General features: G+C 38.2%; 1 protein-coding gene across 1 annotated transcript in view; it reads left to right on the top strand.

Annotated features, from left to right (window-relative positions):
* The window catches only part of Crebrf (CREB3 regulatory factor), a 49,443-nt gene that overhangs the window by 12,161 nt on the left and 13,542 nt on the right, over positions 1-23,740 (top strand). Inside the window, exons 2-4 of the mRNA XM_026401297.2 lie at positions 7,114-7,299; positions 9,161-9,286; positions 10,877-11,963. Coding sequence (XP_026257082.2) covers positions 7,291-7,299; positions 9,161-9,286; positions 10,877-11,963 — 1,222 coding nt within the window. The 5' untranslated portion in view covers positions 7,114-7,290. The remainder of the gene's footprint in view (positions 1-7,113; positions 7,300-9,160; positions 9,287-10,876; positions 11,964-23,740) is intronic.

A 23,740-nucleotide genomic window follows, 5' to 3' on the forward strand; every position in this document is an offset into this window, starting at 1 on the left:
AACCAGCAGTCCCTGAGGTTAGAATGCATTCTCTGCTTCTGACTGGAATTGTTCTTGCTCTTGTGCCCTGAACAGCTTAATTACCAGGGGCCTAGGCGGCAGAAAGTCTCCAGTATCTTCTAGTTGATCATTCTCAAAATAAAAAGTAGCCCTTTCCATAAAACTTGGATTGATCCAGAGTGTTGATTTATTGATTCCTAAAGATCTTTCACTGAGCTGCCATATGTTGTCTAGCAGAAACCTTTGGAAAGGAATTGAACAAAATTCTGAGAGATCTTGTGTCTTCTCTCAAGACTATGTTCCAAGGAGACAACACTTTTCAGATTTGGTATCTTTCTTAGTCCCTTAGGATTCTCAGTAAAATGTGGCTTTAATTATTTTGTTTAATTAAATTTTTATGGCAAACTAATTCAACCCTTGTATTTTTAAAATTCTGAGTATGAGGATTAAAAAGAGTCCTTTGGATTGACCTGGATAAAGGAGTTTCAAGGTGATATGAATAGAAAGATCACAACTGTTCTGTTTTGGCTAGGAAAAGGATCGTTTTTTACTCAACCTGAGGGGAAGGATATGTCTTTTCCCTCCTTATTCTGGCCTTTACTTTGTCTTAGATCCTTAAAGACTAGCAATAGCAGGACTTGGAAAATAATGAGAGTCTTTTGCTAATTATTCCTGACATAATCTATAACCATTTTATTTATTTGCATGTGTCTAAATTTTGAAGTCTAGAGAACTGGTATTGAAGGGGATAGCCATCTGCCTACTATTGGATTTATAGGTTCATATTACATGATAAAGGGGGATCTTGAGTCAGGTGTGGTGGCACAGGCCTGTAATCCTGGTGACTTGGATGGCTGAGGCAGGAGAATCACAAGTTTGAGGCCAGCCCCAGCTACTTAGCAAGGCTCTCAGCCACTTAGTGAGACTCTGTCTCAAAATAAAAAATGGGCTGGGAGTATGGCCCAGTGGCAAAATCCTGGGTTAAATCCCCAGAACCAAAAAAAGGAGGGGAAGGATCTTGAACAGCAGTATATTCCTCCCATTAGGCAGTCTTTGCTTCCTCTGTGGTTTGGAGATTTGGGGATCTGATTTCTGCTGCACCAGAAAGTAGTGGCTTGATTTAGTGAGCATCTGAAGGACTGGCAAGACTATTCTGCTCAAGTCTTGCAGAGAAGTTTTTGTTTAGGATGATCACTGAGCTACAACCCCAGCCTTTTTTTTTTTTTTTTTTTTTTTTTTAAGACAGGGTCTCAGTTGCTGAAGCTGTCTTTGAACTTGAGGCCCTCCCACTTCAACCTCTCAAGTTGCTGGGATTACAGGCACACCACAATGTCCCCACTAGAAAAGTTCTCAAAAGGAAAAGAATTGTTGAACGGGACCTGTTAAGTACAGCAGGGTGGCTTGATGATGTGGCAGATGGATCCTGATTGGCTGAGGTGCTTGGACAAAGTGAAGAGCTGTCTTTCTTGTCACATAAAGAAGTCCATAATGGGGCATACCTTTCAAATTAGCAAGTCGGTGAGTGGTTTGGTTTTCTCTCTCTGTCCTCTTCCCCTCCTCCCCTTTCGATCTCCCTTCCCTTCATTCTTCCAATCTCTTCCTTTCCTTCTTTAAGCCTCAGGATAAATGGTTTGTTTAAATTAGGTCTTGAGACAGTTCCCCAACTCTTAGAACTGTGGATCTGGCACAATTTAAAAGCAGTGGAGCAAAGACCAGGATCTCTGACCACATGAAAAAAATGTTGAGCATTTCCAGCAAAGCTTAGGAAAGGTCAAAATGAACCATGGTATATGAATTATGTAACATCATTAAGTAATGGTATTCTTAACCTAAAACATTAGAAAAACATTTCATAGTGAAAAAATATACATTTATAATTTTAACCATTTCACTTATGATAAGTACATTGACATGGTATGTCATCTTCACCATATTTGTTTCCAGCACATTGTCATCATCCCAAACGGAAGCTCTGAACCCATTAAATAACTCTTCCAGCCCTTGGTAATCTACTTTCAATCTTTATGAATTTGCCTTTTCTAGACACTTCCTATAAATTGAATCATACATTATTTGTCCTTTTGTGTCTGGTTCATTTCACTTAACATAATGTTTTCAAGATTCATACTGGTTGTAGGATGCATCAGAATTTCATTCCTGGGGCTGGGGCTATAGCTCAGCGGTAGAGTGCTCACCCAGTGTGCATAAAGTCCTGGGTTTGATCCCCAGCGCCACAGATAAATAAAATTGTATACAATTTCAGTATATCTAGGGGAGGACAAACTAACCCAGCCATAATATATTCATCTTAAAAAGGAAGAATTTTATTTCTTTTTATGACTGAGTTATTCATTGTTTTTGTGCTGTGGTTTGTTTATCCATTGTCTATTGGTGGGCACTTGAGTTTGTTCATGTCTTTGGTTTATGAAGAGTGCTGCTGTGAACACACGTTACATACCTGCCTGAGTGCTTGCTTTCAGTTCTTCTGGGCACATACCTAGAATGGAATTGCTGGAACATTTGGTCATTCTATGTTTAACTTTTTGAGGAACTGCTAAATTATTTCCCACACCAGCTGCACCACTTTCATTCCCACCAGTCATTCTGGTTTCTCTAGCTCCTCACCAACATGTGTTACTTTCCATGGTTAATAGCCATCCTAGTGGGTGTGTCAAAATTTTTAACATTTATTCTGATCTTTGTTGGATGACTCAGAAGGGCAACTTACCATCATGAGGAGCCATTTCCTTCAGGTTACTAAAAGGTGTCAGTGGCCATATGAAAGGGAAGGTGTGGGATTCTGGCCATTTATACAGTATCAGTGTATTCATAAGATATTTCATTCATAAAGAGGTTTATATGTTTCTTGATGTGACCTTTTTAAAAATATGTGGGTTCATGGATCAGCTGAGACCCTCAGATTGAGATGAGACACAGTTTAGGAGTTGCAGGATACATATCAGCTTTTATATTTGGCTTTTAGAGTTGCAAGTAATGGTTTGGGCAGTCCTAAGCTTTGGTAAGAAGTCCTTTGACTGTACCTATTATCTTACTCTACCTGTTGCCTTGCCTGACAGATGCCTCAACAATGCTCAGTAACCAAAAACCCAGCACAGAACCTAGTAGAAAGGGATGTGGAAGAAATTGAGATGTTGGTTGTCTTAAGTGGTCCCATTGCTGCTCAAAATTTAGTTTTTAGTCCTCCTCATTGCTTCAGAGAGCTAGTTCTGTGTTTCAGGATTGTTTTCCTGTGCCTAGGAGGTGTTGTTGAATATTTTTGAATGAGCCCAGGTACAGAAAATATATTGGTAAATATTATTTCTGATGAACCATAGTTCTTTCTTCCTTGAGAAACCCACAAAACAGTACTGAGAACTGGTGAGCCAGCGCTGTCAATAAAAAGAAGTGATGCTTGGGAGAATTTAGCTCCTCTGGTGTTTGCTAGTTTGTATTTCTGGAAAAAGCACTCATCTTCAGGGAGGGAGGGCGATTATACTCAAGTCTGGGAAATGGCGCTGCTCTTGCCCCTATTGTGATTTGCGTGCACAGCAGCTCCTTGGCCTATCCAAGAAGTCCTGCAGGAGAGGTAGCCAGTCATTTCATCTTCCTTGGAACAGACATTCCTCAGTCGTACTTTGGGAAATTAGAACATTGCTTTCAATGCATTTCAGTATCAAAGCTCTGAGTAAAACATGGATATCCTTGAGAGTAAAAAAAGTGTGAAGCCATCCTGAAAAGCAAGTTGTCACACATTCCTCCTCAGTGTTATTCTGCCACTAAGCATTAATGCCTCCCTGTGTGGCTCCCTGGTATAGGACACAGTTATTGGAAGATGGTATGTAATGGTAACTGCTGTAGAATCCTTTATTTTTTGCTTCCACTTTCAGATGGGGAATTTTGTTCTTCATGGTTGTTTCCCAGCTCATGTTTAGAACAATACTCTAAATTTCTGGGAAATGGGTCCAAAATGTTGAGTGAGAAACAACCTAGGACTGGGAGTTCATTACTGAGAGGAGCCCCACTGCTTGGAGTAGAATTGGTGCTTCTCTCATCCTGTTTCCTCCTGTTTGATTTTTATTTATTTATTTTTTGGGGGGGTTGGGTTACAGGGGATTGAACTCAGGGACACTTAACCACTGAGCCACATCCCAGCTCTTTTTTATTTTGAGACAGGGTTTCTCTAAGTCGCCTAAGGCCTTGCTAAGTTGTTGATGTTGGCTTTGAACTTGCAATTCTCTTACCTCAGCCTCTAGAGCTGTGGGATTATAGGTATGCCACAGCCTCTGTTTTGTGCTGTTTGAGAAACAAGGAGAAGCAACTTATTAGGACCTTCAGAAGCCCTTCACTTGGGAGCTTACCCCTTCACTTGGTGGGTGCCTACTCTTTGGAAACCACATCTTTGCTGTCAACGCTCAGCTTTGCTACCAACAGTTGTCACAAATATTGAGTTTCTGAGCTGGGCTCCATGGGACAAAGAAAGCATTGGCAAAGTATACCTATTAGTCATAATCACCCTTCTAAATTTGTATTATTACTACTTTTTAATCTGATAATCTCATTAATTCTCATAGCATCCCTATTACATAAAGGAGAATAACAGATCTCAAGTTTGTGAGCTAAGGCCTAAATAAGTAACATGTTTTAATTCATATGGCTGTTTGAATTTAATCATGAGATTACAACTGGAATCAGGAGTCAGATGTGATGGTAAATCCTATAATTCTCATGACTTGAGAGACTGAGGTAGGAGAATTGCAAGTTTGACACTAGCCTCGTTGATTTAGGAAAAATAAAAATAAAAAAGGCTGGGGAGTAAGAGTGGTTGCTTAGCAAGTACAAATTCCTCGGTTCAATCACGAGTATTGAAAAAAAAAAAAAAGAGAAAAACTACTTGGAGGTGGGGACAGGAAGAGCAAATAAGTTCAAGGCCAGCCTCAGCAACTCAGTGAGACCTTGTCTCAAAATAAAAAAATAGAAAGGGTTGGGGATGCAGCTCAGTGGTGGAATTTCCTTGGGTTCAGTCTCCAGTACTGGGAAGTGGGGGACTAGAACCACATTTCTTTCTTTTTTTTTTTATGGATTCTGAATTTTTTTAAATACCTTTATTTTATTTTTTATGTGGTGCTGAGGATTAAACCCAGGGCCTCATGTGTGCTAGGCAAGCACTCTACCACTGAGCCACAGCCTCAGTTCCATGGAACCACATTTCTTATTGATCAAACAAGTGCTCTTTTTTTGATAACTACATTAAGTGAAATTTGGTCTTGATGTTTTAAAATAAAATTCCAAAGAAATTCTTGTATTTGTATGGAAGTTTCATGGCTTAGACAATCTAGTAGCCAGGAGAGGGTCATAGTGTTTTTGTTTTTTGTCTTGAAATGAGAAAATTAAAGCTTAGAAAGATTTTCACCTGGTGTTGTATAGCTTGCAAGTGAGAACTGTGACTAACACTTAGCCCTTTTCTATCCAGTGTTTCTGATAAATTAGACTCATGGCAATTAGATCTTTAGAAGAAGCCAGCAAGTATATGTTGACTAGGACTCAACCCCTGCCTGAGTCTTCAGCCTCAGTCTGTTACTAGTCAGTGTAAGTTTTTAGGTTTTAAAGGTTGTCAGGCTTTTCTTTCAGATCCAGGTTTGAGACCAGGATTATACTAGTTCATTTTGATGATGTATGACTTGAATTCATTGCCTTCTTGGGGCTAAATAATAGATCTAGAATAGATGACTGATCTTATCTTTCACAGGAATCAGGGGAAGAGTTTTGAATAGGACTACTTACTGGTAATGGGACCAAGGTATGAAGTCATTTGAGCAAGAACTTATCTTTGGCAGGAGCAGAGTTCAGTCCACTTGGACAATTTCACTGAACTGGAAAGCACAGCTTAACTCTGTTTCTAGGCCCTGGCTGGGTATTTGACGGTGCTTCCTAGGTGAGACCAGTGAGTTGGAATGACATCCATGAGAGGAGAGCCCAACAAAGATCCAGGAAATTGTAGTCAATTTATTAATCTGATTAAATAGAACAGTTACTTAGTGCTTTCTCAACTTTTATTTGTTCAGTAAGAGGCTTTTGGAATTGAAATAATTTACCAGTCTAGCTTAGAGAATGTATGAATTACAGAGGGCAGATCAGTTTAAATTGGCTCTTTATATTAATTTAAGAAATGTCACTGCATTTAGACTGAACCATAGCAAGGGTAAGCAGCAGTCCTCCAACATCAGGGTGGGTCAGAGTCTCCTGGGAGACTTGTTTATAAACTATTCCTGAGCCCCACTCTAGGGCTTCTGTTTGGTGATGGGGCTTGGGCCCAAGATTTTGCATTTCTAACAATTCCTAGGTTGATTGTGGTGGTCCTGGGATTGCACTTTTGAGAACTATTGACTTAGGACAAGAAAATGAGTTCTAGGTATAACTATTTTTCTTTCTCCTCATTGAGGTCTTTACAATAAGGGAAAGGGAATTAACCTATTAGTCTGCACCTTGCAAGACCCCATGCCAGATGATTTGCAGTCATTATTTAACTTAACCCTTGAAACCACTGGGCAAAGGAATCCCCATTCCATACTGCCTCAACTTACACCCTGTTTTAAAAACCTGCTGGAGTAATTCTTTTTTTTTTCCCAAGGACAGTTTTTAGTTATATCTCAAAGAATAATATTGGTGTATACCATTACAGGTCTGATTTTTTTTTTAATGTAGCCCATATGTTAAATTTCATTGCTATTGTGGATTCATTACTCTTGTAGATTTATAAGACATAATTTAGCAGTAATGATTTATAATTGATGAGATTAAATGAAGTATGTTTCCTCTCAAGTGAATGAGAGCTTGATTTACTATTAAGTAAAATACTTTTTCTGATCATGGGAAAGATGAGGATATATTCATTTTATCACAATAGGTTATTTTTGAGCGTTACCAGTTGGTTATTGATCAATCCTATTTTTACAAATAAGGTGAATTTCAGGATACTAGGTACAAAGACATGATTGAATTTTTGATAATAATCAGAAGACTTCCTCATTTAAAGTATTCTTTGTTAATGTTGTTTTTGAAAGGTCAACTTGTTTTCAATGGAGCTCAGTGAAGTTACTTTGTGTTGTTTGACAGAATCGCACAGAATTATTAAAACAGTGACCCAAGCAATTGAGTTGAAGGCATTCTGAGGAAACCTGCTATTTATTGTGAAAATCATCTTTGATTTTGGAATAAAAAATAAAGCTGGAAAGGAATTTACAGACGAAAAAAAGAAGTTTGAAATTGGACTCACAGGATCTGGGCTTGGAAATGCCTCAGGTAAATCATAAGGAATAGGTGTCAAGTTCTGTTTTCCTCCTGTAGAAACCTAGCACCATGGGCTTATAAGTTCTGAGTCTTAACACAATTTGGCATGTTGCTATTATTGCTGATCTCAACTTGTTTGGAAATCGTGTCCTCCTTCCTTTGCCGTCTGTTTTCTCCCAGCCACAGCTTTGAATTCCAATGAATTTGTCACAGGAAGCATGGTGAATAGGTAGGTTAGGAAGTGGGTAGATCTGATAGCTTTATGGGGGCTAAACCAGCTCCCTAAAAATGAATCTGCTACAGCAATCCATTTTCCATCTCCTTTGGTTTCTTCCTGATTTCCAACTCCTTCCTTTCATTTATGACGGTTGAGAAGTAGTTAAAAGGAAACAGGGCTCTCAACCTCTTCCCATCCCATCTGTGTCTCACATGTGTGTGCATGCACATGCACATACCTCTTGAAAAATATGTCTAAGGATGATTATATTAGGCAGTTATTTGAATTGATCAGTTCGGGTTTGAGGCAATCACTGAAACAGTAAGTGGAGCCCTCTTAGTCCCTGTTCTTTCCCAAACTCCTTGCCTTTTAATGGTTAGCTCCTGCACTCCCTGTTTGTTTCAGTGCTGGGAAGAAACCAAGAACTAATGAGTGGGCAGAGATTTAGGCAGCTTTCTGTAAGGTCTGTACAGAAGTAGTCCTTAAATGCAGGGAGTCAATGACTTCCAGCAGAGGTGAAGAAGGGAACTTGCTAGCTGATACTAAAAATGCCAGAGGGCCACCTCCCCCAGCCCTGTGCCACATGGACTGCACATGGGTTTTAGGATTCTTGCCCAAACAAGATTTAGTTTGTTGTTATTGACTACTTGAATTTAGGACTATACAACGTTTTCCCAGCCTAAATATTTTGAGGAAATAAGGTCCCACAGGTCTGGAAGAGGTAGGGAAAGTGAGAGAAAGAAAGAATGGGATGGGGAGCATCAAGAAAGAAAAATGGGAAGAGAGTATGTGAAAGGCCAGTCATGGTAAGCAGAGTGTGTGGGTAGAATCTTAAGCCAATAGACTAAAAGCATTTTAAAAACTTGTGCAGAAATTTGCAGAAGAAAAACAAAAAAAAAGGTAAAGAGAAACATTTTATTCTTTCTCATCAGAGTTAGATTTCAGAATGAGGCCTTTGTGTTATTTGAGCTGCTTTACAAGTGTGAGTTTTGACTTTGAAGTGATTTTGGATAGATGTTGAAATGTAAAAAGGCAATAGAAAGAAAACAGAGGAGTATTAACTTTGAATGCAGAGTCTTTTTTTTCCTTTCTTGTTTATTATAGAATGAAGTGTACTTCCCAGGAATCCAGATGAAAGCTACGGAGGTCATGCCCAAGTTTCTGATCACAGCCAGGAGATTTGGGGGCTATTTTGTTGATCCTATTTGTTGGAGTAAAGATGTCATAATTGTCCTCCAGTTTGTTCTGGGAAATGAGATGCTAATCGCACTCAGCAGTACAGAGTAGAGCTGATGTGAACCTTTGCAGGTCCCAGGAAATGCCAGGATTCTCTACTTTAGGAAGGATTTGAAGAAATGTTATAAAAGTGTTCATTAAGTGCTGCACACTGACTCTGGTGCTAAACAAACTTTAATTTTTATAAGTTAGATATTATTAGCAATTGCTACTATTTTTTTCTATTTTTTAATGCACCTTAGGTATTTTCCTCATGTAATTCCACAGTTAAATGCTAGTAAAAGCTCTTAAATGTTTCTATACAGTAGAAAAAAATTCAGAATTATTTTCTGAAAATAAATTGCTTGGAGTGGGGTTCATGTGTAATAAATTGGTCTTAAGTACTGTTTAGCTTTCTAAAATGAAATCACTGTATTATAGCCTAGCGTCAGCGGAATGGACCCACCTTTTGGGGATGCCTTTCGAAGCCACGCCTTTTCAGAGCAGACTCTGATGAGCACAGATCTCTTAGCAAACAGTTCTGATCCAGATTTCATGTATGAACTGGTAAGCATATATATATATATATATATATATATATATACATTTTTTTTAATTTCAGCTTTGGTTGATTTGGGGTAAAAGTTGTGGTAGATTTTCTTAATCTATAAATGCCTGAAAAGAAAAAAATTATTGTGATATTTGATTTTTGTGACTATATGTCTAGTAATTTTAGAAGGATATATAAACCCATTGAAAATAGAGAAGAGGTTATGAGTATCTTCAAGTTTTTCATGAGGAGAATAAGAATCTGGCTTGTTCATTTGTTTGTTTTGAGGTGCTGGGGATTGAATCCAGGGCTTCTCGACTGCTAGGCAAGTGCTCTACCACTGATCTACATCCCCAGCCCAGAAGCTATGGTTTCTTTTTGTTTTTGCCTGCTTCTGGTTTTTTAGCTAGAAAATTAAGGAATGATGCATTGAGCAAGATGATAGGATACAGGGTATGTGAGGCAAAAGTAGAAATTCAAAGTAATACTTGAATATACTTTTTATGAGATAAAATTCTTAACATCTTCTAAAAAATAATTTTGATACATATGACATAAGTAATATGGAAGTATATAAAACTGGAAAACTGAGTGCACAAAATGTAAATTTATTTTAAAATCATTGAATCATACACTTAATAAAATTGAGTTTTATGGTATCTAAACCTACTGCAGTGAAGCTGTTAAAACACAGTTACACAAGCTAAAACAACCTAGATGAACAAATAAACTAAAAACTTAGAGTAGAAATGGAAAACTTCCTGGTTTCTTTTCTTTTCTTTTTTTTTTTTTTCTTATGGTGCTGGGGATTGAACCCAGGGCCTTATGCATGAGAGGCAAGCACTCTACCAATTGAGCTATATCCCTAGACCCTTCCTCATTTCTTTACTGAGCCTCCACCTTCCAGACCTTTTCTCAAAAGGTAACTACTATTAAACCAAATTTTTCCTGTACATTTATAAACATATGGGTATGTTTCTTAATTAGATGACATACTTTTAGATGCAGTAGTTTCACTTGCTTTTTAAACATAGATATATATGAATTGTCTTTTTTAGGACTAACCTTCATTCTTTTTAATGGCTACAAAGTGTTACGGACTTTTAAAATCACGTCTCTAAATTGCATGAGGAATATTTTACTTCCCTGTCCAGAACTTGTTACAGTGTCTTGCAAAAGATCTTACATTCTGTGGCTGAGTTCCAGCTTTCTTTGGGGTGCTCTTTGCCTCTGTATTTAATCTACTTAGGAACACATATTCTTCTGTAATGAAGGTGAGGTCTTCATTATTTGCTTCTTAATTGAAGCTAAAGATACCCTGCCAAATCCTCCCAAGACCAGGAAATGTAAACTCATTTTAGGAAGCATTCATAGTAAAGCTCCAGAGCCCTTGGTGTTTGGACCATGCCTAAGCCTCTTGAGGAACATATTTTCCCTCCTTTTTTTTTCCTGCCCAGTGAAATGATGATGTAGGTGTCATGTCAGTAGCATTCTTAAAGCAGACCAGAGGTAGAGTAGTTATCTATCAATTTGATATGTGCAAGTGATGATGGAAGTAATTATTCTGAAAATATGGTGTGTGACTTGTTTTTTTAAACCTTTCTTAGGATAGAGAGATGAACTATCAACAGAATCCTAGAGACAACTTACTTTCTTTGGAGGACTGCAAGGACATTGAAAATCTGGAGTCCTTCACAGATGTTCTGGATAATGAGGGTGCTTTAGCCTCAAACTGGGAGCAGTGGGATACATACTGTGAAGACTTAACCAAGTACACCAAACTAACCAGCTGTGACATCTGGGGAACAAAAGAAGTGGATTACTTGGGTCTTGATGACTTCTCTAGCCCTTACCAAGATGAAGAGGTCATAAGTAAAACTCCAACTTTGGCCCAGCTTAATAGTGAGGACTCTCAGTCTGTTTCTGATTCCCTTTATTATCCTGATTCACTTTTCAGTATCAAACAAAATCCCTTACCCTCTTCATTCCCTGGTAAAAAGATCACAAGCAGAGCAGCTGCCCCTGTGTGTTCTTCAAAGACTCTTCAGGCTGAGGTTCCTTTGTCAGACTGTGTCCAAAAAGCAAGTAAGCCCACTTCAAGCACACAAATCATGGTGAAGACCAACATGTATCATAACGAAAAGGTGAACTTTCATGTTGAATGTAAAGACTATGTAAAAAAGGCAAAGGTAAAGATCAGCCCCGTGCAACAGAGCCGGTCCTTCCTGAGCCAGGCGCATGCAGATGCTGCGAAGGAGAACATGTGCTACTGTGGTGCCGTGGCAAAGAGGCCAGAGAAAAAGGGGTTGGAACCTCTCCAGGGCCATGCCACCCCCACCTTGCCCTTCAAAGAAACCCAGGAACTATTACTTAGTCCCCTGCCCCAGGAAGGTCCAGGGTCGGTTGCCACAGGAGAGAGTAGTAGCCTTTCTGCCAGCACGTCGGTCTCAGATTCATCCCAGAAAAAAGAAGAGCACAATTACTCTCTTTTTGTCTCTGACAACTTGGGAGAACAGCCTACCAAATGCAGTCCTGAAGAAGAGGAGGATGACGAGGAGGATGTTGACGATGAGGACCATGACGAAGGGTTTGGCAGCGAGCATGAACTTTCTGAAAATGAGGAGGAAGAGGAGGAGGAAGAGGATTACGAAGATGACAAAGATGATGATATTAGTGACACTTTCTCTGAACCAGGTATTAAATGTTTGGAGGCTTACAAACTGACCTTTCTATCTCTGTTTTGAAGTGGAAAGATTTTGTTTGGGTGGTTTATTTTAGTTTGAGGATTAAATGACTATATTGACCTGGATATATAATTGCTTTCTTAAAAATCTTTTTTCTTTTTCTTTTTTTGGTACTGAGGATTGAGGGATTGAACTCAGGGATGCTCCACCACTGAACTAAATCATTAACCCTTTTCATTTTTTTGGAAACAAGAGTCTAAGTTGCCCAGGCTGGTCTTGAACCTGTGATCCTTCTGTCTCAGCCTTCCAAGTGGCTGGGATCACAGGTGTGCATTGTAATGTTCAGCTTGTAATTTCTTTTTTCTATTCAAACAGCTCTAAAATGATTGCTTCTCCTCATACAGTAATTCATATACTGGGTTTCTTTCTTAAATATCTTATGTTGTGACCTGATTTGTCACTGTCCTTGAGCAGTTGTGCAAAGATGCCAAGAATCTTTTGGTCTAAAATATATTACTATCTAAATATGACCCTCTACGACAGTCACAGTATATTAGAAGTATCTAGATATTGAACCAAGTAATGATAGTTCATGTTACTCAGGCCTATAACCAACAAATCCTGTTTAATGATGTAATGGTGGGCTTTTTTTCTGTCATATTTTCATTTCCACAGTATTTTCTCATTTAAGAAAAATAATGTTATAATTTGAGCATTGGGGAGACCCCTATTCATTTTGTACATAAATGTAAATTTTGTACATTATGTAAATAAATGGGAGAAAGAAGTTGAAACTTGCAGGGAACCGGATGACTTCAACATTTCCAGGTTTGGGCCATTATCTTTGTAGGCTGGTGTAGTCTGTTTATTGCCAAGTGACACACAGTTAAAAATGCACAAGGAAGTGAAGGTCTTTGAGCCAGGCCCTTGGCACACACTTATAATCTCAGTGACTTGGGAAGCTGAGGCAGGAGGATCACCAAGTTTTAGGCTACCTTAGCAAATTAATGAGACCCTCAGCAACTTAGTGAGACCTTGTCTCAAAATTAAAATTAAAAGACTAAGAATGTAGGTAGCTTAGTGGTAGAGTATGCCTGGGTTAAATCCCTAGTCCAAAAAAAAAAAAAAAAAAAAGAAAAGAAAAATTAAGATCTTCAAATTCAAACAAAAGTTATTTGCTTACCATGTTCAGCCAGAGGAAGGAGAAGCTGTGCTCCATTTGTGTACAGTATGCCAAAATGTATTCTTCTGTCATATGTAACCAATTAGAAAAAATTGTTATAAAAGATTATTTGCTTAAAAAATAGTATTGAACATTTAAGATCTGCCCATCGCAAATCTTGAGTACACAATGAAGTGTTATTTACCATAGTCAGCAAGCTATATCCAGAACTCATTCATCCCGCAGAACTGATGCTGTTGTCTTTGATCAACTCTCCCCATTTCTCCTACCTGCCAGCCCCTGGAAACCACCATTCTGCACTCCACATTCTAGATTCCACATATGAGTCTGTAGTCCTCTTTCCATGCCTGGTGTGTTCACTAAACATACCGTGCTTCAGGATCAGCCTTTTTAAAAACTTGAGTAATATTCTTCTCTGAGTGTGTATACACATATTTTCTCTCTATATATGTCCACGATGTCCTTAAAGGCAATTCTGTATCTTGCATATTGTGAATAATGTTGCAGTAGATGTAGGAATGAAGATATGTTCTAGAGACTGATTTTGTTTCCTTTGGCTGTGTTCCTGGAAGTAGGATTGTTGAAGCATATGGTAAGTCTGTTTTAGTTTTTTCTTTTTTGGTACTGTAGATCGAACCCAGGGGTGCTTTACCACAGTGTTTGATCCCCAACAATCAATCAATCTGTCTGTCTGTCTATCTATCTATCTATCTATCTATCTATCTATCTATCTATCTATCTATTTTTGTGGTGCTGGGGATCCAACCCAGGGCCTCACACATGGTAGGCAAGTGCTCTACCACTGAGCCACATCCCTGTCTCATTTTATTGTTTGAGACAGGGTCTTGTTGAGTCGCTCAGCACCTCACTGAGTTGCTAAGGCTGAGATCCTTCTGCTTCAGCCTCCTGTGTCCCTGGGATTCTAGGCATGCAGTGTCTGCAGTGTTTTAGGTGTGGGATTTTTTTCAGATTTTGAAATGTTTGCATAGACTTCATTGGTTTAGTATCCTTACACCAGAATGCTCCAAAATATAGAACTTTTTGGTCATCTAGTACTCAAAAAACTTTGGATTTTGAAACATTTCAGATTTGGGGTTAGGATGCTTATCCAGCATTTTGTTCAAAACTTTTGTGTCTGTATTTATCAGGTGAATGGGCCTGTAATTTTTCTTTTCTGTTGTCCTCTAGTCTGGCTTTGGTATCATGGTAATGTTACCCTTGTAGAATGAGGTTGGAGGTGTTCCCTCCTCTTTACTGTTTTGGAGGAATTTGAGGATCTGTGTTAATTTGTCCTTAAATATTTAGTAGAATTCACCACCGAAGTCATCGTGCCCTGGGCTTTTATTTTTTGAGAATTTTTGATTACTGATTCATTCTCCTTACTTGTTACTGGTCTGTTCAGAGTTTTTGTTTCTTCTTTCCTTCCTTCTTTCTGAGAGGCAGTCTTACTGTTTTGTCCAAGCTGGCCTTGAACTCTGACTCCTCCTGCTGCAGCCTCTCAAGTAGCTGGGACTGCAGGAATGCAGCCTTGCGCCTGGCAGGGCTTCTGTTTCTATGTGACTCAGTCTTGGTAGGATGTCTGTTCAAGAATTTATTTATTCTAGGTTATCCAATTTGTTGGTGTGTAAAATTACTCACAAGGTCTCTTTTGATCCTTTGTATTTCTGTGTTATTTTGTTTTTCCTTTTATTTACAACCTTAGAGTCTTCTTTTCCTTAGTCTAGCTAATGCCTTATTAATTTTATTTCTTTTTTAAAAAAAACCTTCATTGATATTTTCTATTGTTTTCTAATCTTTATTTCACTTACTGACATGATCATTGTTATTTCCCTCCTTCAGCTAACTTTCGGTTGGTTTCTTTTTTCTAGTTCTTGAGGTGTAAAGTTTACTTGTTCACTTGAAATCTTTCTTTTTTCTTAATGTAGATATTTATTATTGTAAAATTCCTTCTTAAAACTCTTTTTGCTACATCTCATAAGTAAAATGGATATGTTGTTTCCATTTTAATTTCTCTCAAGGTTTTTTGTTTCTTTTGTTTTTTGACTCATTGGTTGTTCAGGAGTTTAATTTGTACATATTTGATTTTTTCCAATTTTCTTCTCTTTATTGCTTTCTAGTTTCACGCCATTGTGGTCAGAAATAAATTTTTAAAATAATTGGTGTGAATTTCAGCCTTTTGAATTTATTAAGACTAGTTTTGTAGCTAATTTATAATCTATTCTGGACAATATTCTTTTTATGCTTGACAAAAATGTGTGTTCTGCTGCTGTAGGTTGGATTTTCTATGTGTGTTTTTTAGGACCATTTGTTGTTTTTTTTTTTTTTTTTGGTCCTGGGGATTAAACTAGGGAACACTTGACCACTGAGCCATATCCCAGCCCTGTTTTGTATTTTATTTAGAGATAGGGTCTCACTGAGTTGCTTAGAGCTTTGCCATTGCTGAGGCTGGCTGTGAACTCAGGATCCTCCTGCCTCAGTCTCCCGAACCACTGGATTACAGGTGTGTGCCACCGCGCCTGGCCCATTTGTTTTTTAGTGGTTTCCTGATTGATATTCTGTCTGGACCATCTGTCCATTTTTGCAAGTGGGTGTTTAAGTTCCCTACTTTTGTATTACATCTGTTTCTCCTTTCAGTTATGTTAATGTATGCTTTATTTTAGGTGCTCTGACACAGGTACTATATATTTATAATTGTTATACCCTTTAGTTTTTAACTGAAAGCCTGTTTTGTCCAAGTATTATTCCCCCACCCCAGGTCTTTTTGGTTACAGTTTGTATGAACTATCTTTTTCCATGTCTTTCAGTTTGCCTTCATTTATTTATTTTTTGTGGTATTTATTGGGGATTGAACCCAGAGCCCTGTACATGCTAGGCAAATGCTCTACCACTGAGTAGAGCTACATCTCCAGTCCTTGCATGTGTTCTTAAAATTGTGGGGTGTGGTGGCACACACCTGTAATCCCTGGGGAGTCTGGGGCAGGAAGATTACAAGTTTGAGATAATTTAGAGAGACCCTGTCTCAAAATTAAAAAAAAAAAAAATTAAGGATGGGTATGTGACTCAGTGGTACACATGCCCCTAAGAACAATCCAAGTACTACCAGCCAATCAACCAAACATCCAACAACCAACAACAACAACAACAACAACAAAATTAAAGTTAGTCTATTACAGGCAGCATATAGTTTATGCTTGTTTTTATTCATTTAGCTACTCTAGATCTTTTGATTGATATTGATAGGTAAGATAAAGATTTACTATTGCCATTTTGCTAATCGATCTTCTGACTTTTTTGTTCTTTTGTCATATTCTTCTCTCTTCCTTTGTGATTTGTTAATTTTTTTTCCTAGTGTACTTTGATTCCTTTATCATCTAATCTATAGGTTTTTTTCTTTGTGGGTATTATGAAGCTTAGTTTGTCTTAGTCTTTAGTTTGTTTTAAACTGATAATAGTTTAACTTCAACTGTATACAATAAATCCATTTTAACTTTGATACTTTGTTTTTGATGTCACAGTTTACATCCTTTATATTTTGAATTCATTGACATATAGTTTTTAATAACTTTGCCTTTTGACTTTTGGGCTACAGATAAAAGTGTGATTTACATACCACTATTTTAGTATCAGAGCATTCCAAATTTGGCTATATTCCTACTTTTACACAGTGAGTTTTATATTTTCATATATTTGTTGTTAGCTAGCATCATTTCAATGCAAAGAACTCATGTTCATGTTTTTCATAAGACCCATTTAGTAGTGATGAATTTCCTCAGTTTTTGTCTGGGGAAGTCTAGTCTTTATTCCTGAAGGACAACTTTTCCTAGTATTCTTGACAGGGTTGACAGGGTTTTTTTCTTTTAGCACTTTGAATATACTATCCTCCTGTCTTCTGGCCTGCAAGATTTCTGCTGAGAAAACCGTTGGTAGGGGCTGGGGATGTGGCTCAAGTGGTAGCGCTTGGCATGCGTGCCGCCCGGGTTCGATCCTCAGCACCAAAAACAAAGATGTTGTGTCCACCGAGAACTAAAAAATAAATATTAAAAAAAATTCTCTCTCTCCCCCCTCTCTTCTCTCTTAAAAAAAAAAAAAAAAAAAAAAAAGAAAAGAAAACCATTGGTAGTTTATAATGGTTTCCTTGTATGTAACACAGTTACTTTTCCTGTCTCAAAATTCTTCACTTTAAATTTTTAGAATTTAATTGAAATATATCTTTTTATTTATCTTTTGTATGTGTTTGTTTCTTTGATTGCAGTGTATCTTGATGGGAATCTTTTATTTTTAATCTATTAAGATTCTTTGAGGGGCTGGAGATGTGGCTCAGCGGTAGCGCGCTCGCCTGGCATGCGTGCGGCCCAGGTTCGATCCTCAGCACCACATACCAACAAAGATGTTGTGTCTGCCGAGAACTAAAAAATAAATATTAAAAACTCTCTCTCTCTCTCTCTCCCCTCCCTCTCTCACTCTCTCTTTAAAAAAAAAAAAAGATTCTTTGAGCTTTACTGATCTAGATGTTCATTTCCTTTTGTAATCTATCTGTGTCTGTCTTTCTTTTTTTTTCTTTTTGGTACTGGGGGTTGAACTTAGGGCACTTAATCACTGAGCCACATCCCCAGCCCTTTTTATTTTTTATTTTGAGTCAGGGTCTTGCTAAGTTGCTTAAGGCCTAAGTTGGCGTCAAACTTGAGACCCCTCCCTGCCTCAGTCTCCCCAATTGCTGGGATTACAGGTATGCACCACTGTGTCTGGCTAAGTCAGTGGTTATTCCTTTAAATGAGCCTGCTGTTCTCCCCGTTTTTTCTGTTTCCTCTGGTATTTCTGTAATATACATATTGTTTCCCTTGATGGTATCATATAAGTCCTGTTATGCTTTCTTATATTTCTTATTTCATTCTTATTTTTCTTATTTCTTCTTGTTCCTCCAACTGGGTAATTTCAAATCACCTATCTTTGAATTCATTTATTTCTTTCTTAAGAAAGAAATCAATGATCAAGTCTGCTTGATCAAGTCTGCTATTGAAGCTTAGTGTGGAATTTTTTAAAAAATTTAATTCTTTAGTTCCAGAATTTCTGCTGTTTTTTCATAGTTTCTCTTTGATGAATTTTTCATTTTTCCCATTTGTTATTTTCCTGACTCATTTAGATGTCTGTCTATGTTCTTCTACAGTTTTCTGAATTTATTTAAGATAATTATTTTGAGTTCCTTACTGGGCAGTTCTTAGATTCCCCATTTATTTTGGGTAGTTACTGATGTCTTCTTTTTGTTTCCTTTGGTGGTATTCTATTTTTCTGATTATTTATAATCTTGTGGCCTTGTGTTGGTGTCCATGCAGTTGAAGATGTAAATCCCTCTTCAAGCTTTACAGACTGGCTTTGCCATGAAAGCGCTCCACTGGTAGCCTATCCAGAAATGGAGGCTAGCTGGACAGGTCCATATGTGGCTTGCTGCTGGAGTCTCATGGTGGCTAGCCTGCTACTTGGGTCAGTGGGCAGATGGGCATGATGGCTGGGTCCGTGGGGATCAGCCCTGAAACCTGGCTGACCTGGAACAGGGATGGGCATGGGCCCTGGGTGTCTATAGAGGCCATCCCAGCACCTGGAGCCAGGGATATGGGGCTGCTCTGGGTCTGTAGCTTTCAACCTTTTTACACCCCTGATACTAGGGATAGAACTTAAGGCTTCACTTACGCTAGGCAAGTGCTCTACCACTCAACCACATCCCCAGCCCTTTTTACTTTTTATTTTGAGACAAGATCTTGCTAAGTTGCCCTGGCTGGCCTCTAACTTGCAGTCCTTCTGCCTCAATCTCCTGAGTGGCTAGGATGACAGGCATGTGCCACCATGCCTATGTCCTTTCTTTGGTTTTTCATTTTTACTTGTGTTTATTTTATTTTTGAAACAGGATCTTATTGATTTGCCCAGGCTGGTCTTGCACTTGTGATCCTCCCCTCAGCCTCCCAAATCTCTGGGATTACAGGTGTGTGCCATCATGCCTGGCTCTCCTTTAATTGACTTTTTTTAAAAAAATGTTTTTAGTTGTAGATGGACACAATACTTTCATTTCATTTATTTTATTTTTATGTGATGCTAAGGATTGAACTCATTGCCTCACATGTGTTAGGCAAGCGCTCTGCCACTGAGCCCTTGATTGACTTTTATCTCCACTTTAAATTCACTGTCAGTTTTTTCACTTGGTTCCATCTTGATAAATGGATTGAGAGTTGAAGTCCATGTAAAGAGGTCACATTGACCTCTTTACGTGTAAAGACATGTAAAGTGACAATTGTAAATTGTCACATTGTAAATTGATCCCTATTTCCATTTTTTGAGCCTTTTTGACTAGCATAGAAAGAGGGAATATATTTTTGTAGTTGGTGTCCTGTCATGCCATATTCCCTTCCCTGTTCCTCATAGCAGAACCCTTGATTATGAGCTGGTTGTTCTGAAGCAACCAGGCAGTTACTGTGAATTATCTGGCACTTAGCAGGGTCAAGTTCTTTTCTTGGACCTATTTAATAATGCTACTGAATGTGTGGAAGGTGTTTAAATCATCATTTCCAGTTGACTTGAAGTAAAACCCTTTGGGTAGTATTACTTGGTCAACTCTCTCAAATGTTAATGAACAACATGCTTTAATCATAAAATTAACACATTTTTGTGATATTATTTGGGTTTTATTCACATTTGCTAATGAAAATCTCCCATTTTCTTGAAATAAAGAGCTAAACAAGCAACTTCAGGGATATGAAAGTAAATTATTGGTGAGAGAAAGAAATTCTTTGAATCCAAAAAGTAAGGATAAACTTCCTTCCCAGTGCTAGTTTTAGGGTGGGCTGAGGGTTGAGTGTGCAGCAGATGGTTTACAAAGGCCCTTTTGTGGTGACTCGCTCTCTGGATGCTGCTTCTTGGCAAATGGTTGCATCAGTTCATGAGCCTGCACAGTTCCAGGAAAGGTGCAAAATGGAGTTTCAGTGCCTATTCTGGACTGACTGCCAAGTTTTAATAGAGCCTATTCTGTGGACAGGCTACAACTGTTAGGAGTCATGAAATTACATGGTTCTAAGACTGAAAGTGGGGCCCCTAGAGTGAGAGTTTGTTTTGTTAATCCCCACTAATCATTTTCACAGTTGACTTTACCAGCTTAATGGCAGTAGTCTGCTAACCACAGATGTTTGATTAGAATTTAAATGGTCTTCTTGATTTCCTTTTGATAATCATATCAAGAAAGAATGATATCTTTACAGTGATATAGCAAATGGAAATAGAAAAGGGCTTCATGAGAAATGTTGCATTCAAAAATTGTTTATTAAATAAAGGTTTTTTTGAGCTGGATGTGGTGGCCACACCTATAATCCCCTGGTTCTGGAGAGGTTGAGACAGGAGGATCACAAGTTTGAGGCCAGCCTGGGCAGTTTAACAAGAACTGTCTTAAAATTAAGTTTAAAAAGGGACTGAGGATGTGGCTCTGTGCTAGCATGGGGGAGGTCCTAGGTTCAGTCCCTAGTACTGGAAAAAAATTTTTTTTCAAGTATCTACTTTGGGTTAGGTACTGTGTGTATTAGGTATTGGCTATACAGAGATAAACAAAAACAAACATAATCCTTGTCTTCATGAAACTTAGAGTTGATACGAGGAAAGGTAATTTTTCTCCATAGTTTTTATATTGAAAAATGGATGGTTTGAGGCAACAAATTTAGTGTGTGGGGGGCAGGGAAATAGGGAGAGAGAGAATAGGAGAGAGAGAAGGATGGTGAATTTTTGGTATTTGTTATTAGAATATATTAATGTACTGAGTTGGAGAAAACCAATGACCCTTGACTACTTTTTGGGAAAAGGCTGGATGTGTGTGACTAAATAATACTAATAATTAATAACTAATTTGGGTAAGGCAAGAAAAAATGAAAATCTTCCTGACTCTGAACTCAACATAGAATGTGAATAAAATACATTCAGACCATGTAATGAGTTAGGCACAGGGAAAACAGGAAGTCCACTTTGACTCCGTCAGTCATGTGACCTGACTTGGACTTACCTCTGCTGGATCTTGTTACCCCTCCATAAGTGTATGTGTTTATACAAATGGGGTCAACAACGTCTTCCTTACCAGGTTCTTAGAAGCTTCAGATTAAACATATGAGTACATTAAGTGAGGGAGACAATATTTTGCCATCTGAGGATAGGCAAAAAAAGATGCTAGCTAAGGGAACATATAGAGTATCCAGGAACAAGTGACTCAGGGGGCTGAGGCCAGAGGATTGCCAGTTCAACATTAAATTAAAGGGCTGGGGTTGTAGCTCAGTGGTAGAGCGCTTACCTAGCAAGCATGAGGCACTGGGTTTGATCTTCAGCACCACATAAAAATAAATAAATAAAAATAAAGATATTGTATTAATATTCAACAAAAATAAATTAATTAAAAAGCTCTGGGAATGTAGCTCAGAGGTAGAGAGTCCCTGGGTTCAATCCCCAGTGCCAAAAAAAAAAAAAAAAAATCCAGGGGATGGATTGCCTGGGAGCTATATGAAAAATATCTCTATGCCTTGGGCTGTGCTAGACTTGTGGACCAGAAGTTGTGGCCATCAGTAGGTAGGTAGAACTCTTTTTTTTTTTTTTTAATACCTCTGTTGAGGCATTCCTAGCTTAGTTATTAGCTTAGTTATGGTAATACAGTGTGCCCCTTGTGCCTTTTCCTAAGCTGGGTTGATATCTGGAACAACAATAAATCCTTTAATTTGAAATGAAACATAAGCACAAGTAAATAGTTCAAAGATTTATTGTCTGACAATTTTTTAAAAATCAGACTTTTGGGGGCTAGGGGCATAGCTCAGGTGGAGGGCCTACCTTGCATGCATGAAGCTCTGGGTTTTTGATCCCTAGTACTGAGGGGAAAATTCAGACTTCTGAAAATGGTTATGTCACTCAACTAGTACATCATTTTAAAAGAAGAACCTAAGTTTCACTGTCAAACTGATTGCTATATTTCTTTAAAGTACCACATGTGCACCAGTATATACTTCACAGGTTTGTGAAGTACACTCTGTGGTGTTCAAACACCAACAAACCACCTAATGACGTATTTCTCAGATATTTCTTACTATTATTAAGTGACACATAATTGTATCATTCATGCCAGAATTGCCACAAAGATCTTGCCTTGACCATTGCTCAGAAAATCACTCTGCTTTCCAAATTCATCTCTTTTTTAAAGCCATGGTTATGGAGTATAATTTTCAGTCAGATTCACTCTTCTTGCAGAGTGTGCTCCTGTGTGTTTTGGTTTTCTGCAGTCCTGGGTGTAGGTCTTGACAAACGCATGTCATCATGTAACCACCTCCCCAGTCATAACACAGGATGGTTTGGTCAGCCCCCAGATTCCCTTATGCTCCTTTACGGCCATCCCCTTCCTCCACACCCCTCCTGGCAACCACTGTGACTCTGGCTTTGCCTTTTCCAGGATGTCATATAAATGGAACTATATTCCTGATTGATTCCTACTTTGAAGAAAACTTGGTAAAATTCTGAAATTCAGACTTTTCTCCCAAAACAAACAGATGCCATCAATTTCTTAGTGATGGTCCAGAGGAGTCTTGGTTTTTAGCAGGAAATGGTTGTTTTGCTTGGCTAGTGCTGCTGGTTTCCCTGCTGCTTCAGGTTTGGATGGTGTACATGCTGTGCGTGGTCCCCCCTCTGTCCCACGTACTGAGCACTGGAGAGTACACCTCCTTCCCTAGGGAACTTTAGGTATGTAGGGCATCCTGTATTGGGTCTAATCAACAGATGTAGTAGCTTACAATTAAGTATTTTCTGAAGCTTCTTATTAGTAAACAAATAGCTCCTTTAAAAGTGAAGTATCTGGGTGATGGTGGCGCACACCAGTAGTCCCAACTCCTTGTGAGGCTCAAGCAGCAGCAGCACTTGTGCCCAGGAGAAGACCAGTGTGGGCAATGGCTAGATCTCCATCTAAAAAAAAAAAAAAAGTGAAGGAAATATATATTGCTTCTACAGAAATATTAGCTAGAATAGGCATATAAATTTTTATTTGATAGTCTGGGTGAGAATTGTCTTTTGTACGTTTCCAAAGTGGGGCTGGGTGGGTGGGTAGAAAACCATTGCTGCCTCAAAAATCAGAAGAATACACATCTTTGGTTGGAGATGTATTAGATATATAAAAGCTAAAAGGAGGACATTTAAAAAAATCACACTATAGCTTAGTTACTAGTTATTAGCTTAGTTATGGTAATAACTAAGTTATTAGTTGGGGTGGTAGCTCAGTGGTAGAGCGCTTGCCTAGCATATGTAAGACACTGGGTTCCATCCTCAGCACTATAAACAAGTAAAGGCATTTTGTCCGTTTACAACTAAAAAAATTTAAAACACACACACACTATAGTGTCTAAGTACATTATTGATTGGAGTTTTTGACATTCCTGTATCTGTGTTTGTTCTTCCAATCCCATGTGAAGATACTAAAAGAAGTGTCATACATCAACTTAGAAAAACCAAAGAGAAACCTAACAAAGATAAACAGTATAGTTAGCTATGTGTCTTAATCTCTGATATTTTATGAATTATAGATTTACCTTTTGAGTTACTTTATAGACCTGATT

Source organism: Urocitellus parryii, chromosome 1, assembly GCF_045843805.1.
Source record: "Urocitellus parryii isolate mUroPar1 chromosome 1, mUroPar1.hap1, whole genome shotgun sequence".
Taxonomy (NCBI): Eukaryota; Metazoa; Chordata; class Mammalia; order Rodentia; family Sciuridae; genus Urocitellus; species Urocitellus parryii.